Source organism: Podarcis gaigeae, assembly GCF_964106915.1.
Source record: "Podarcis gaigeae genome assembly, chromosome: Z".
In the NCBI taxonomy this organism is placed as follows: Eukaryota; Metazoa; Chordata; class Lepidosauria; order Squamata; family Lacertidae; genus Podarcis; species Podarcis gaigeae.
In genome coordinates, this window is record NC_139691.1 from 4,170,171 (window position 1) to 4,185,318 (window position 15,148).

Sequence of the window (15,148 nt, forward strand, 5' to 3'; positions counted from 1 at the left end):
ATGGAGCTGATAAACAGCTGCCCTGGACACAGAATTGACCTGCGCCTCCATGGACAGCTGTGAGTCCAGAATGACTCCCAGGCTGCGCACCTGGTCCTTCAGGGGCACAGTTACCTCAATCAGGACCAGGGAGTCCTCCACACCCGCTTGCTCCCTGTCCCCCAAGAACCGTACTTCTGTCTTGTCAGGATTCAACCTCAATCCATTACTTCAGTACAACTGCTGCCTTCAGAGGCCAATGGCTCAGGGCTCTGGCTTTTGTGTGGCCAGCAGGGACAGCTAACATGTTGCCCTCCAGGTGTGATTGAACTGCAGTTCCCATCCTTGGTTGGCTACTGTAGGGGGATGACTCACACTCATTGCTCCTCCCACGTCTACCTCTGGCCACACCCACTTTTGCCTCTGGCCCTGCTCACCATGGATGACAGTTGCCCACAGAGAAATGCAGCGCTCAGGCTAAACATAACAAAACAAAACACAACTCATTTTATTTAGCCCATCAAAATGTCACAAATAGCTTTCGCCGTTCTCAGAAACTCTGGATCAAGGCTGGATGGTAAACAGGTTGGGAGATGGAAATAAGAGTTGCCTGATGAACCTGCCTTTTATGGGTACAGCACCTGTAAATTATGCAAAGGCGGGGGGAAACCCGAGTTAAAATAGAAGCAGAAATTTACCAGGGTCAGTTCCCCCTATTCTGCCCCATCTCATCTGTTGAACCCCCACCTTTCCTGATAAAAGGCGGCTGTTTGGCTCCCTCTTGAGGCCTGCGCGCTGCACTGCAGGTTCCCCGGCGGGGCGGGGCTTTCCCTGGGATCCGCCCCGCCCCGCCCGCTCGCCCGCCTACAAAGCCCGGCGTGCCTCACGGCAGCGAGTCCCCGTATCCCGGAAGTGGCGTTGGTTGCGGCGGGACGAGTGGAACTGCAAAGAAATGGAGCGGCCGGGCGGAAGCGTTCCCGGAAACGTGCCGCTGCGCCCCTCGGACGGCGGCCGGCGGCAGCCAGAAGAGATCAGGGGCGCCGGCTCCGCCATGGCCAAGCAGTACGACGCGGTGGAGTGTCCCTACTGCGACGAGGTCTCCAAGTACGAGAAGCTGGCCAAGATCGGGCAAGGCACCTTCGGGTGAGGCTTTGCCGGGCGCCCTGCGCCCCCCTGCGGGGAGCCCCCCGCCCCGCCCTGCGCCCCCACCTCCCCAGGGACCCCCCTACCCCCAGCAGGGTCCCCCAAGTCCGAAAAAGCTCCCCGATCCCTGCGCCACGGGCCCCCTAGGCTCCCCCACTGCTCCAGCCCCATGGGCTCCTAGCACAGGCTCCCAACAGACGTCCTTCATGCAGGCTTCCCTGGGGGGCCGCCCCCTCGCCTCGCGTTCATTCTGGCCTCCTGTATGGTTGGCTTCCCCTGTTCTTCCTGTTCTAGCCCCACCCCTCCTGATTAGTTGCCTCCCCAAGATGCCCTCCAGTCAAGCTCCCACCGCGGCGGCGCGAGGTGCCCCTTCCTTTCCCCCTTAAGCTCCTCGCTGCCCTCCCCAAAAGTCGTCGTCTTCGCTCGTGTCTCTTAATTAACTCCCCTGCTTCATACACTGAATTGCTTCCACTGCATCAGCTCCCTTCGCTGATTGCAGATAGCCTTTATTAATTACTGTTGTGATATTATTTGTCCCTTGGAAAAGACCAAGGCATCATAGGTGGTTCAGATCCACCCCCGTTTTATCACCTTAATAACCCCAGGAAGTAAATAAGCTGGAAAGTAAGTCTTGCCTCTGGAAGCATTTTGCCATGCCTCCACTCTGATTAAGATCATAAAAAGAGGCAGAATGTGGCCTGAGGGGACCCAGGTTCAAATCGCATGAGAGAGGGACAACAACCATCTAATCCAGAGGTTTTCAACCTTTTTGAGTCCACAGCTCCCTTGACCAACTGCATTCTTTCTGCGGCACCCTTGTGGGGCTCAAGAGCCCAGTTATGTCCCCCCTTGCCTGCAGAGCTAGCAGCCCCTCACCCCTTTTCGAACACCCTCCCTTGTGGAGTGTTCCCTCAGCCTCCTCTCCTCTCCCCTCTCCTCGGGAGTCCTCTGGACAGCTGCAGCTGCCACCTCTGGCCTCTGAGCTGCCCCAAAGAGAGGTGCCTCCTCACACTGCCCCATAGGGGTCTAGGAAGAGGATGCCCCCAGCCTTAGTGGCCCAACGGAGACTGGCCAAAGGTGAATGTGAGGCCAGCACCTTACCCTGGGAGGTAGCACTGGGCACTCAGCTCCCAGGCAGGCCTTGCATAAAGCAAGCACAAGAAAGGCCAACCCAGCGCCTGCCTGCCTGCCTGGCCTCCCACTTGTCTGTCCATTTCCAAAAGCAAGGGCAGGTGGACTGGCAGGCTGGGCTCCTTCACCCACTTGCTTGCTTGCTTACTCCAAGGCCACCTCAGCTCCTGGCAACCAGCATCCCCTGGCCAGCCCCAGAGGCACCATTCCCCTGGGGAGCTTGTAGCCAGGGCTGCTACAACAGGTGCACAAGCCTTTGGGAGGCAGAGACGTAAGAGGGCATAAGAGAAAGGAAGGAAGGAAAAAGGGATAGAGGACAGTGTTGCCCATGGCACCCCGACCATCATTAAAAGCACCCCAGGGTGCCATGGCACCCTGGTTGAAAACCCCTGATCTAATCCATCTTTGAATCCATCTAAATTAGGTGCCACAGCATTTTCCTAGTGACAAGGAGTTCCAAAGCTGAGCTTTCCTCAGGCCAAATACATACATTTGTTCTGGGTGTGTTGCAGTTCACTCTCCCCATTTCAGGCAGAATTTGCTGAGCTTTTAAGTGCAGAAGGCCTTTTCTTTCATTGTTCTCTCTTCTCAGTTACCTATCTCTTATAATTTTGTCTACCAGACTCCTTTCACACTCTGCATGCACCTTATTCCCACCCATACTCAGACTGCCAGTTTTTTAAATCTCCTTTCTCTTATACTTTTCCATTTCACTTGCTCCTAAAGCAGCTTGCCTCTGATATCCCCTTCCTTTCTGTTCCCCATTTGTTTATTACATTAGATATTATTAACCTTTCATCTTGCTTTCTAAATTCTTTCAACACTAAATTCTTTACTTTGCATACAAGAAGTTGCTGATTTTCAGGCCTTTTTCCAAACCAAAAAGCTTCACCACAGCTAGTGGGTGGGACTGGTAAGTGAGGAGGTAGGGGAGCGGCTGTACCACTGAGCCCCCCTGAAAGTTCAGCTGTGGGTCCTGGCCTGGCGTCTGAGAAACCCTGTGGAAAACTAATTATATTTTAGACTAGAAGTGCCAGTCGAGGCAATGTTGGGACAGTACCTGCTTGATGGTGGTCTCCTGTTCTTTTGTCCAGTTGCTCTCAAATAATATGTGCCAGCTTGCTTGGATTATTCATGTTGTTTTGTGTCCTTCTGCAAAACTTCCATGTGCCTGACACAGGATACCATCTTAACACATCTGCCAGTTTCAAGTCTTTCCTTCCTTCCTTTTCTTATCAGCAGGATACTGTAGGATTCAACTTCCTTCCCACATGCACTTTTCTTACATCTGGCGTACATACTTTACAAAAAACAGAACAAAACTCAAGCACTTTTTGAATAGTGCCTGTTTGTTCCAAGGGTACCTCATCAAGTGGCAGCTCCACTCTGTGTACATGTGCCAAAAAAGCCATTCATCATGTGTATACCTTGGGTGAACAAGACCCAAGACTCTGCCACTTGTGTGGTCTTTTTTATTTTTAGGAGGGTAGCTGCACTTTCCCTGTTCGATTAGATGAGGACTGCACAGGAAGATAAAGAAGGTGCTGCTGGATTAGGCCTGAAGCTGAGCACGTGAAGATAGCACTGTTGTTCGTCTCCCAGCAACTGGTGTTCTGAGAGATGTTGCTCTGGAACCCAGGAGTTCCAGTCAGCATTTATCCAGCAAGAGTTAGTCAGGCGTCTCTGGGGAGTTTGCAGGTGGAAACACCTCCAGGTCCTTGGTGAATCTTAACACTTCCCATTTTCTCTACAGGGAGGTATTCAAAGCAAAACATCGTCAAACAGGCAAAAAAGTCGCATTGAAGAAGGTGTTGATGGAGAATGAAAAAGAGGGGGTAAGTTTGTGCTGTGTTGGGGGATGAGGGGGGCAGTGTGTGCGTGTGTAAGGGTGTTTATGAGCATGGGAGGTAAAGTAGCTTTGAGGTGCATCTTTGGAACAGAATGTGGGTGCAAAATTGGGTGCAGCAACCTGGATCAGGGGGAGGTGGGTCCATCTGTTGTAGTGTTGTGTTTCAAAGAGTGCTCAGGCAGATGCTTCCAGGAAGCCCTAATGCAACAAGTCAGTAGTCTTCCTTTATTATCCTTGTGTTTACCATTCAGCAGTATGTTGCCTCTACAAAGACCTTTGGCAACATACAAGAAAGGTGACTGCCTGCCTGGCCTCTGAAAGGGAAAGTTTTGTTGTGGCTCTCAGGACTGATCCCACTTGAGAAACGCACTCTGTATGAATTTGTGGCATCAATTTTTTTAAGGCCATCTAAGCCAATTGCTGTCTCACCATCTTGCAGCAGTGGATTTATTCTGCTGTACAGTGGTACCTCTGGGTACGAACGGGATCCATTCTGGAGCCCCGTTCGCATCCTTAGTAGAACGTAACACGCGTGTGCGTGGGTTGCCTTTTGCCACTTCCGCGCATGCACGTGACGACATTTTGAGCGTATGCGTGAGCGGTGAAACCCGGAAGTAATGTGTTCCGTTACTTCCGGGTCGCCGCGGAGCATAACTTGAAAACGCTCAACCTGAAGCATATTCAACCTGATGTATGACTGTATCATAATTCCTTCTGTTTCTGGTGTTCATGCTGAGAGGAGTTGATGCTTGTGTTGCCCAAATGGCATGTGTAAGAGAGGGGTGAGTCTTGGCAGGAACCCTAAGGCTTGCAGAAGTAGAAACAATTTTTTTGACCAAAACCCTAAAGAGGAGGCCCCTCAATGGCTGCCAATTAGTTACTGGATAAAATTCAGAGTACTGGCATTGGGGTGCAAAGTCCTATACAGCTTTGGACCAGGGTACCTAGAGGATCGCCTTATTCCTTGCATACCCAACATAAAATTGCAGATGCCATTCTGTAAGTAGGTCCATTCCACACAGTGTCAGAATGGAGTCTTTAGGTTGGTGGCACCTACCCGTTGAGACTTCCTCTTGTTTCATATCAGACAGGAACCTCCTCCATAATCTTTTTGGAGCCTGCTAAAGACATTCATCTTTCAACAGGCCTTTTAAAATCTTTGTCCCAGTTGGCATCTGTCTTGAATACGAATTGATTTTATTTACATAGTGTTTTTTAAAACTTTTAAATATCATTAATTGTTTTAATATATGCAGTTGTTTTTCTATGTATGTGATTGTTTTTATTACATTGTTGTACTATAAACTCCTATGGAAGTCCTCAAGGGAAGCGATTCATAGATAAAAGTAAATAAAATGAGAAGAAACTTTGTCAACCATTGGGTTTTTTTCTGAAAAGAAACAAGCCAGGTTTTCTAGTTTGCATGTCATGGTAAGTCAAAGCTTGTGGTCTGTTGCTCCTGGAAGGGCAGAGCAACATGTTACAAACTATAGGAATGTGAACCAGTGCACCTCTGTTATATAATAAGCTATGGTTTAGTATAGATCTCTAGCATTTATTAAAGTTTTCTAACTGACTGTCCGGATTATTTTTTAGTTCCCCATCACAGCCCTACGGGAGATCAAAATCCTCCAACTACTCAAGCATGAAAATGTTGTGAATCTCATTGAGATCTGCAGGACCAAAGGTAAGAATTGTGGCTGCAAAAAAAGCAGTTTTTATGATTTGCAAGTTCTTATGAAAGCTGGAAATAATAATCGCAATCCAAGGCATTGAGAAATCACTATCCCACAACTCATATGATACGATTGATTGGTTAGATTTAGGCATATGCCATCCTTCCACACTAAAAAAAAAGTGTTCCAAGACTGCATATATATATATATGTATACGAATGTAAAAACAGCAGCACTATAAAGATATGAATCAGGAGCAGTCCTGGTGGTTTCTGCATGTGCTGTAGAGGGAAGTGAGGTGCAGATAGGGCTCATCAACCTGGCAATCCAGGAGAAGGAAAACTCTGATCTTAAGCCTGTGCTGCGTTGCAGGATATATTTGGGAGAAGAAAAAGCTCAGGAGCAAACCCTACACAAATTCAGAGTGGAATCCCTAAGGTACATACGTCTCTTTCTGGCAGCTCCCGCAGCCAAGCTGGTGCCAAACGCATTGCTCTGCTTTCCTTTGGATCACATCAGAGGGGGCAGGGGTGGTGGTGATGGTGGTATCTTGTCATCTGGGCAGCCCAGGACCTCCAAACACACTGCCCAGCATCTGGGCGGCAAAACAATAAATTAAAAGCATTTGCGGATGACTTAGTATTCACTTTAGAACAACTGAGCAAGAGCATACCAAAAGTGATAGACAGATTTGGCAAACTAGCTGCTTTCAAATTAAATCAAGGAAAAACCAAGATGATGGTTAAAAATGCGGACAACCAAGCAAAAATGATCTAGGCAAACTCAGCCCTCCAGATGCTTTGGGACTACAACTCCCATGATCCCTAGCTAACAGGACCACTGGTCAGGGATGATGGGAATTGTAGTCCCAGAACATCTGAAGGGCCCAGTGATCTAGAAATCATAAGAATGGCAGAAAAATATATCAAGGTTTATCTGGCAGGGAAGGAAGCCCTGAATAAAACATAAAGTCATGATTGATATAAAAGAAAGAGGAGACTTCGCCCTACCAGATTTCCAAATCTACATTGAGGCATCATATTTATGGTGGATAAAAGATTGGATATTGTTGGAAAATATCAGAGGTTGAAATTTGGAATGACATGATATACAATTTGGGTAGCATGCTTGCCTATGGTATGGAAAGGCAAAATTTTATAAAATCTTTATAAATCATGTGATCAGAAAAAAAAAATATACAGAGTATTGAAAAAGCATAAAAATCTATTAAGGAAAACACCAATGTGGATATCCCCAATTGAAGCCACTGCAAGGAAAAGGACAAATATGGACAAACAATGGTGGACATAAAAAGAAATCCTAGATTTTACAGGACAGGAATAAAAAACCCAAAAAACTAAAAAGAAATTAACAGATACACCAGATTAACAAACTGTTTAAGATGGATTTTTTAAAAATTGGATTTGCAGAACAAAAATCCCAGTTCACAAGGGATTTATTAGATACAAAAGTAGAGGTTTTGTCAAAAATGTACAAACTGCTGCTAGAGGAATTTGTGAAATCAAGTATGATTAAGTGGGCACAGATGTGGGTCATAACATCGGTTATGAGCTGTGGGAGAATTTATGGCCAGTAAATATGAAGTCCACAGCGTGTTACACATTACAGGAGAATATGAAAATGACCCACAGATGGTATTTTACACCTGCCAAACTAGCGGGAAAAAATACTTTAAAAAGAAAAAAGTAAATGTTGAAAAAGCAATGAAGTAGAGGGATCCTTTTTCCACATGTGGTGGTCCTGTAAAGTAATCAGGGGATTCTGGGAAGTAACTTGCAATGAATTGAAAAAGTTGTTCAAAATAACCTTTCCCCAAAACCCTGAGGCATTCCTTTTGGGTAATGGTAACAGAAGTCCCTAAAAAACAAAAACAAAAATACTATAAGCCACCACTGCAGCTGGAGTCTAATTGACACAAAGGTGGAGAGCGAATATGGTACCAAGCAAGGAAGAGTGGAAGTTTAAAATGTTTGAATATGCTGAATTGGCAGGCATAACGAACAGGGTAAGAGAAAAAGACGATATAAGGAGAATATAAGAATATAAGGAGGACTGGAAAATGTTTATTGAATATTTTAAGAACCAGTATAAACTAGTAAATAACCTAGCAGGTCTTGAGTAAATCCAGCAGAATTGAAGCTAATAGAATAGAATTGAAGCTAAGAGCTAATAGAATTTAACAGAAGAAGAAATTCAAAGATTAAAAATATGTGATTTAATAGAAAAATAAAGAAACCAGGAAAAGGGTGGAAGGGAAGTATTTAATTGTATATCGAGATTGATATAAAGGTTGCTCAACTAGGGGGTGGAGGGTAGGGGATGTGGGATGTGTGTTTCTCACCCCAGAAATAAATAATAACAATAATAACAAACAAACTGCCCAGGCTTGCACCCTGGGGAGGTCACTTTGGTGTTGCTAATGCAGCGGTTTGGCTTCACCCCTGGAGACACACTCCATTGTCTCTCAAGATGGATGCCAACACCAACAAGTCAATATGGTGCCTTCCAGAGGTTGCCGTGCTCAGTGTCCAAGGTAGCTCTGTGTGTAAATAAATCTGTATAAATTGCATGTGTTTTGGTCTTGAGTACTGGCATGCCCTAAGGGACATGGGTGGTGCTGTGGGTTAAACCACAGAGCCTAGGACTTGCCGATCAGAAGGTTGGCGGTTTGAATCCCCACGACGGGGTGAGCTCCCGTTGCTCGGTCCCTGCTCCTGCCAACCTAGCAGTACGAAAGCATGTCAAAGTGCACGTAGATAAATAGGTACCGCTCCGGCGGGAAGGTAAATGGCGTTTCTGTGCTCTGCTCTGGTTTGCCAGAAGCGGCTTAGTCATGCTGGCCACCTGACCCGGAAGCTGTACGCCGGCTCCCTCGGCCAATAAAGCGAGATGAGTGCCGTAACCCCAAAGTCGGTCACGACTGGACCTAATGGTCAGGGGTCCCTTTACCTTTTTTACTGGCATGCCCATCCCTCCCGATTGTTGGTGAGACTGGCAAGAGCTGATGTGCATTGTATTCCCAACAGCTTCTGGGGGCACCACATTGGCTACACCTGCCACCTGTGGGAAGTGGTTCTGTGAGAGAGGGCTGTGCAGAGTGGCAGCATGTGAGGGACAGAAGCAGTTCTCATTTGGGGAGGTGGGAAGGACAGACATTTTGCTTTGCATTTTTGGGTGGATCTGTGAGTACTAAATCTTTTCCTTCTATGTCAGATGGTTTTTGATGCTGTATCCTTGCTCCTTAACGAGCCTTGAGCCTTTGAAGGCAAGACTGTGATTGCAGCTGCTTCCTTTTAATTCCTACAGCCTCCCCGTACAACCGCTGCAAGGGCAGCATCTACCTGGTATTTGACTTCTGCGAGCATGACCTGGCTGGACTCCTCAGCAATGCCCACGTCAAGTTTACACTTTCGGAGATCAAGAAAGTCATGCAAATGCTCCTGAACGGCTTGTACTACATCCACCGTAATAAGGTGAGTGGGGTTCTTCTCTGGTTGAGACTTTCCCGTACTCCTAAGCTTCTTGACCTGAAGGAAGTTGGGAACTGTAGCTTTGGAATTTTCTGCCTGTTTCTCAGGATGCACCTTTTTACAAATCTTTTTTCCACACCTACCCAATTGTTTTCCTTCTCCAGATCTTGCATCGGGACATGAAAGCAGCCAACGTGCTTATCACCCGCGATGGTGTTCTGAAGCTGGCCGACTTTGGCCTGGCTCGGGCCTTCAGCCTGGCAAAGAACAGCCAGCCCAATCGCTACACTAACAGGGTGGTGACTTTGTGGTATCGTCCTCCGGAGCTGCTTCTGGGTAGGCAATAATTTGGGACAGGGGGAGAATCGCCTGTTTGTGCTTTCCCCTTCAGCCCCTTAAAGGAGCTCCCCCCCCCAAAAAAAAACCCGCATTCTCTTGTGGGCAGCCTTCCAGGGGCTGCATTCTAGTGATGGGCAGGGACAGAGGTGGGTGCAGGTAGAGCAACAGATATGATTTTCAATAGGATACATTCCAGTCACACAGCCATTCTAGGCATTTATGCATTCCCCATACATACTAGCAAGCAAGAGGCAATATCACATTTCAGTGGCACATTGTAGTTGGGCAAAAGCACTTCAGGGGAGTCCATCACAGCAAGGCCTGTATGGGAATTGACCTGAAGAGAGGGAGCCTGCCCTGGGCAGAGTTCAAAGGGATGGAAAGAGAAAGGGCTGGAGGGTTTGATACCCCTGAGATCTTACGCATATAATAAAAAGGTACGGCTGTGATCATGCAGCAGTTTGTTTGGCTGCCAGCGGGTAGCATTGCAGACTACAGCATGACTACGGACCTGCTGGGAGGGAGGAGGGAGCCGGGTTTAATAATAACAATAATAATAATTTTATTTATACCCCGCCCTCCCCGGCCAGAGCCAGGCTCAGGGCAGCTAACACCAGTAAAATCATAATGGGGGGGGAATACAGGTTAAAGTGCAATTTAAAATGCAGCCTCATTTTAAAAGTAGCCCATAGATCAAAACCATAAGGGGAGGAAAAACATAAGGGTGAGACTGAGTCCAAACCAAAGGCCAGGAGGAAGGGGTTTACAAGTTCCTTTTTGCGTATTCATAGGACATTACGTTTTTAAAAAGATAATCAACTTTACTCCTGCATTTAGCATTGTGTGCGTAAGGCCTGGGAAAAAATATAAAGGTGAACATGCCTGTTTGCCGTCATTCTCCTCAGCATGGAGGTCTTCTCAACCACATGAAGCAGTGTAGTGCAGACAAGCACTTACCGTTTCTGGCAGAAGGGCTCTAAATTGTGCTCCTTACTACTAGCCTCTTAATTGACTAGTGAAAGATTTGCCTTCTGCATAGGAAGGTGCCTTCTACTGAGAGACCAGTGGCCCCACCTAGCCCAGAACTGGCAACACTGACTAGCAGGCATCTCTCTAGGGCTTCAGGCAGGGCTCTGCTACTTGGAGATGCTGCCGGGGGGGGGGGGTAGAACCTGGGACCTTCTACATGCAAAGCAGGTGTCCTTCCGCTGAGCTATAGCCTTTGTGCAAAGCAAGTCTGGGAAAGTGGATGCATCACTGCATTCCTTCTCTGCTGGCCTTTTGCATTTCCATGCTTCTTCCCCCTCCTCTTGATCTTCTGCATGGAATTCCTCATCACAAAGGATGATTAGATAATCTGTAAAAAGAGAAGACTGTTATCTTGATTCTTTTAAAATTTGCATTGTAAATTGCTGAGATATTGTAAAGAGATCGCCTACATGTGCTTTTTGTTTACCTGAGGAATCTGTGCCCCGCCTACTAACCAAAGTTCTTGGCACAGTTTAACAACTGTATTTAAAATGCAATACAATAGACAGTTTTCTAGGGCTTTAAAGATCCACACAATGGGTTGTTAATCCTACTTAGAGTAGACCCACTGGCTAACTTGGGCACCTTAATTGCAACCCTAGGATTTCCAGTTGAGACTGGAAGCAAATTGCTAATGTGTTTTTGAAGCCGTGTTGTCCAGCCCTGGTTTCTTTGAGATTAATTAATGAGTTTCCTTGTGTTTAGGGGAACGAGATTATGGACCACCCATTGATCTCTGGGGCGCAGGATGCATAATGGCAGAGATGTGGACCCGAAGCCCCATCATGCAGGGAAACACAGAACAGCACCAGCTCACTCTCATCAGCCAGCTTTGTGGATGCATCACCCCGGAGGTAGGTTCCCTAATCTTTCAGGTTAGAAAATGAGCCCCCACCCCAACCTATGATGAAATCCTGCCCATCCATGATGGGATATTGCTTCCCACATGCTTGAGCAAGAGATGGATTTAGTAGGTATGGCATTTGAATCTCTGGATCATATTTAAACTGCTGGCATGATCTTTGCTGTTTTTAGAAACATGGGAAGTGGCCTTATTTAGGGTCAGAGAATTGGTTCATCTCCTTCACTGCACTGACTCTCTCCAGCTGGTTATGCCCCTGTTGAGAAATGCTGGGTGGGGGGAGTGAGCATGGTGCCTTTTCCATGCAAAGCACAGCAGAGGCCCTCACATACTTCCCACGCTTTGATTATTTTAATTCTGAGATTAATACACTCCGTTTTTTAAAAAAAGTTTTTCCTAGCCTAGGATAATTCATAGCATTTAAGGCTGCCTTCCTGGTCTCGCTTTCCTGCAAGAAGCTCCTCCAAGGAAAGTGGAACTTACCTCTGAGAAAACCATGTTCACATTCTGCTACGGGATAAAACACTTTGCTGTACAGCACAGCAAAACAACATCCGAGCTAATTATGCTTTGTGTACGGTTTTTAAAATTAAATCCGAAGGAGGGTAAAATATAGAGGCCTAGGGAAGCGATACAGCATATCACGTGAACATCTCTGGAGTGATCATGGTTAAGGTTTCATAACTGAGGGCCTCTTCTTGCGCTTTGCCATCTGCCTTCCCTTTGCTGCTGGGGCATTTGGAAGAGGGTCTGCAAAGAAGGTTTTAACTTCACAGGCAAGCTAATAATGGGGACGGGTCATCCTTGGGGGCCAGGCATGTGACGTAGGCATCACTCCCTTGAATTGTGCTCAGAAGCTTGCCTTGTGACCAGTGTAGCTGTTCAGGCTAGGAGTGGGCAATGAGGTACCCTCCAGATGTGATGGACTTCCAGCTGTTATCAACCACAGCTGGTGATAAGGAATGGTGGTAATTATAGTCCTGGAGGAGGGCAGCATCCTCAACACCCAGGGTTTTGGCACTAGCAAGGTGTGATTCCCATTTCCCTTTAGCAGTCCAGCAGCTTCTCTTGAAGACTGCAGTTTCTGAACAGTCTTCAAGGGAAGCCCCATGAATTGCTAGGACAGTAATCTTAAGTGATCACTTTCGGTGTTTCTGTCAGTTTCTTTACAACTAATAGGTTATACCCAATGTAGCACTAAGCTGAAGTCACTTTGTGGTACAAACTCACAGCTTGTGTTGGGGTCACATCGGGGGGGATTGTGTATAAAGCTGAAATCATGTATAGTCTGAACAACTGCCGTGCAGCCATCCCTACTTTTTTGAAGACGGTGCACTTAGCAGGCCTTGTACCCCATGCAAGGTGGAGGGCTTAGTGGCTGTTTCTGCATCAGAAAAACCTGGCACAGAGAAAGCTCTCTGCCTTGCATTCAATTTGGTGGCCATTGCTGCATCATGTGGGAACAAACCATAGTTTGCTTGTTCGAAGCAATGCTTCCTTTTTCCTGACCTGATGGGGCTTTTTGACACTTGGAAACTGAAATGGGTTATCAGTCTCCTTCCTCTGGATTTAATGCTTGTCTGGTAACTCCTTAGGTGTGGCCAAACATGGATAAGTACGAACTGTATGAGAAGCTGGACCTGCCGAAAGGGCAGAAGCGCAAGGTGAAGGAGCGGCTCAAGGCGTACGTCAAAGACCCATATGCTCTGGATCTCATAGACAAGCTGCTGGTCCTGGATCCTGCCCAAAGGATAGATAGCGATGACGCCCTGAATCACGACTTCTTCTGGTCCGACCCTATGCCCTCTGATCTCAAAAACATGCTCTCCACCCATAACCAATCCATGTTTGAGTACCTGGCTCCTCCCAGGAGGAGGGGTGGACATATGCCACAGCAGCCTGCCAATCAGGGCAGGAATCCAGTGGCGACCAATCAGACAGAGTTCGACAGAGTGTTCTGATGGCTGTGGACCTATAACAAGAATGGAGTACTGGTTTCCAATGGAATAACGAAAATGATTTGTTTCAGCTGGGTTTTTTTTTTTTTTTTTTTTTTTTACTGTTGCAAAGCAAAGCAAAACAAAACGAACAAAACAAAAACTGGTAGAAAGAGAACAAGACAGCTGCAGGTCTGTGTTTTAAGAGCTACAGGGTTAGATTAAACACTGGAAAGGTGTGTAGAGTTCTGCCTAGCTGGGCTATCACAGACTGAATTGCAGCTTTTGTGTGCTTGTTGATTTCTAAAGTACTGAAACAATCTCAATGAACTTTTTTTTTTTTTAATTCATTGGTTCTATGAATTTGCACTGCTAGGAAAGTGTGTATCTGGTTTGCAGGAGGATGGAGCAGACTGGGTAGGGTATTGTGTCCAAGAATGGCTGCTGACTTTGAATCATACCGTGGGGCCTGTCCACTTCTGCCACACATGTGTTGTGGCAGTGGGTTGGTTAGGGTGGCCAGGAAGGGAGCTGCAGATCTCCCAGGCTTTGGTAACAGAGGTAGCCTTCCCATGGTGGCAGAGAAGAATGTGGACCCATCCTTGAGCCACTGTAGGATGGCCATCTAACCATTGTTGCTTTAATAGGGGTCCCCAGCTGTTGGACTACAAGTCCCATCATACCTAGCCACTGGTCCTGCTGTGGATGATGGGAGTCGTAGTCTAACAGGTGGTGAACCAAGTTTGAGAAACACTGAATTCTGATCTTTTTGCTGCACCACTATGTAGCTCTGCCATGGATTTTGTAGGCTTCAAGCTTTTTTTTTATTATTTAAAAATCCCAACAGCAGGCAGTAAATGCTCACTTATTTGGACCTAACAAGGCGAGAGGTCTGATGACTTTCCACCCTGCGTATGGGTGGGATACTTATCTGTATTATACTTCTATCATGTTCTGGTCTTTTTCTAAATAGCTCAACTGTAATAAAAGGTATTTGCATATATATCTGGTACTGTGTAAGAGCTGCTTTATTTTTTAGATTGCAGAGTTAGCCAGCGGTGTGGTAGTTAAAAGTCTCAGATTAAGTGTGGAGAGAGTGGAGTACAAATTCTCTCTTTTGGACCTGTCTGTCTGTCTGTCTGTTTCTCTCATATGTCTGCACACACATTATCCCTTGGCTTACTTCACTTGCAGGGTGGATGGATGTGAAGATAAAATGGAACAACTATGTATGTCATCTTGAACTCCTCTGAGGGAATGTGGGATAAAAGAAATCAGTAATAAATAAATACCATCTGATCAGGAGATTTGGAACAAAGAGGGCTGATTGTCTTATCTTCTCCTCTTGGAAGTTACAACTGTGATCGTTCTGTCCAGCGGAACACCCAAGGAGAGGGCATATTGGGGCAGGGAGGGGGCCTGCTGGGAAGGGAGACACAGCCTCACCTCTGTATCACATTCAACCACCTGCCAGCTCTCAGATGATGGCTTTCAGACAGTTAGATCCTACCTCCACACAGCTCTAAGGGAATTACAACTAGAATACTTTAAAAGAAGGAGTTAACCCACATTAACAGTATGGTTATGTTGCTAGACTTTATTTGGTATTTATTTTATTTCTGCCTTTGTTTCTACCTTTGGTTTTTGGGTGGAGATGATAGTGCAGCAGTGTAATCTGGCAGTAAAATATACTGGGAATCTGGTTTTATTCT

General features: G+C 46.5%; 1 protein-coding gene and 1 long non-coding RNA gene across 2 annotated transcripts; one reads left to right on the forward strand and one right to left on the reverse strand.

Annotated features, from left to right (window-relative positions):
• Window positions 1-471: 471 nt before the first annotated feature.
• LOC310836537 lies at window positions 472-3,999 on the reverse strand. The gene is made up of 2 exons (XR_014560120.1): window positions 3,314-3,999; window positions 472-620 (listed from the first exon to the last, which is right to left on the reverse strand). It is a non-coding gene; the product is annotated as an uncharacterized lncRNA (long non-coding RNA).
• CDK9 (cyclin dependent kinase 9) lies at window positions 878-14,437 on the forward strand. The gene is made up of 7 exons (XM_083721838.1): window positions 878-1,122; window positions 4,007-4,088; window positions 5,699-5,789; window positions 9,106-9,272; window positions 9,434-9,605; window positions 11,343-11,491; window positions 13,095-14,437. Exons 1-7 carry the CDS (start codon window positions 932-934, stop codon window positions 13,458-13,460), a joined length of 1,218 nt encoding a protein of 405 aa, XP_083577964.1. The 5' UTR covers window positions 878-931; the 3' UTR covers window positions 13,461-14,437.
• The last annotated feature ends 711 nt before the right edge of the window (window positions 14,438-15,148 follow it).

What these genes read in the sequence shown, in the direction of transcription:
- CDK9 (XM_083721838.1), top strand. Translation starts at nt 932, where the DNA reads ATGGAGCGGCCGGGCGGAAGCGTTCCCGGAAACGTGCCGCTGCGCCCC. An exon ending in TGGAGAATGAAAAAGAGGGG is followed by an intron (nt 4,089 to 5,698) that starts GTAAGTTTGTGC and finishes ATTATTTTTTAG; the next exon opens with TTCCCCATCACAGCCCTACG. An exon ending in TGAGATCTGCAGGACCAAAG is followed by an intron (nt 5,790 to 9,105) that starts GTAAGAATTGTG and finishes TAATTCCTACAG; the next exon opens with CCTCCCCGTACAACCGCTGC.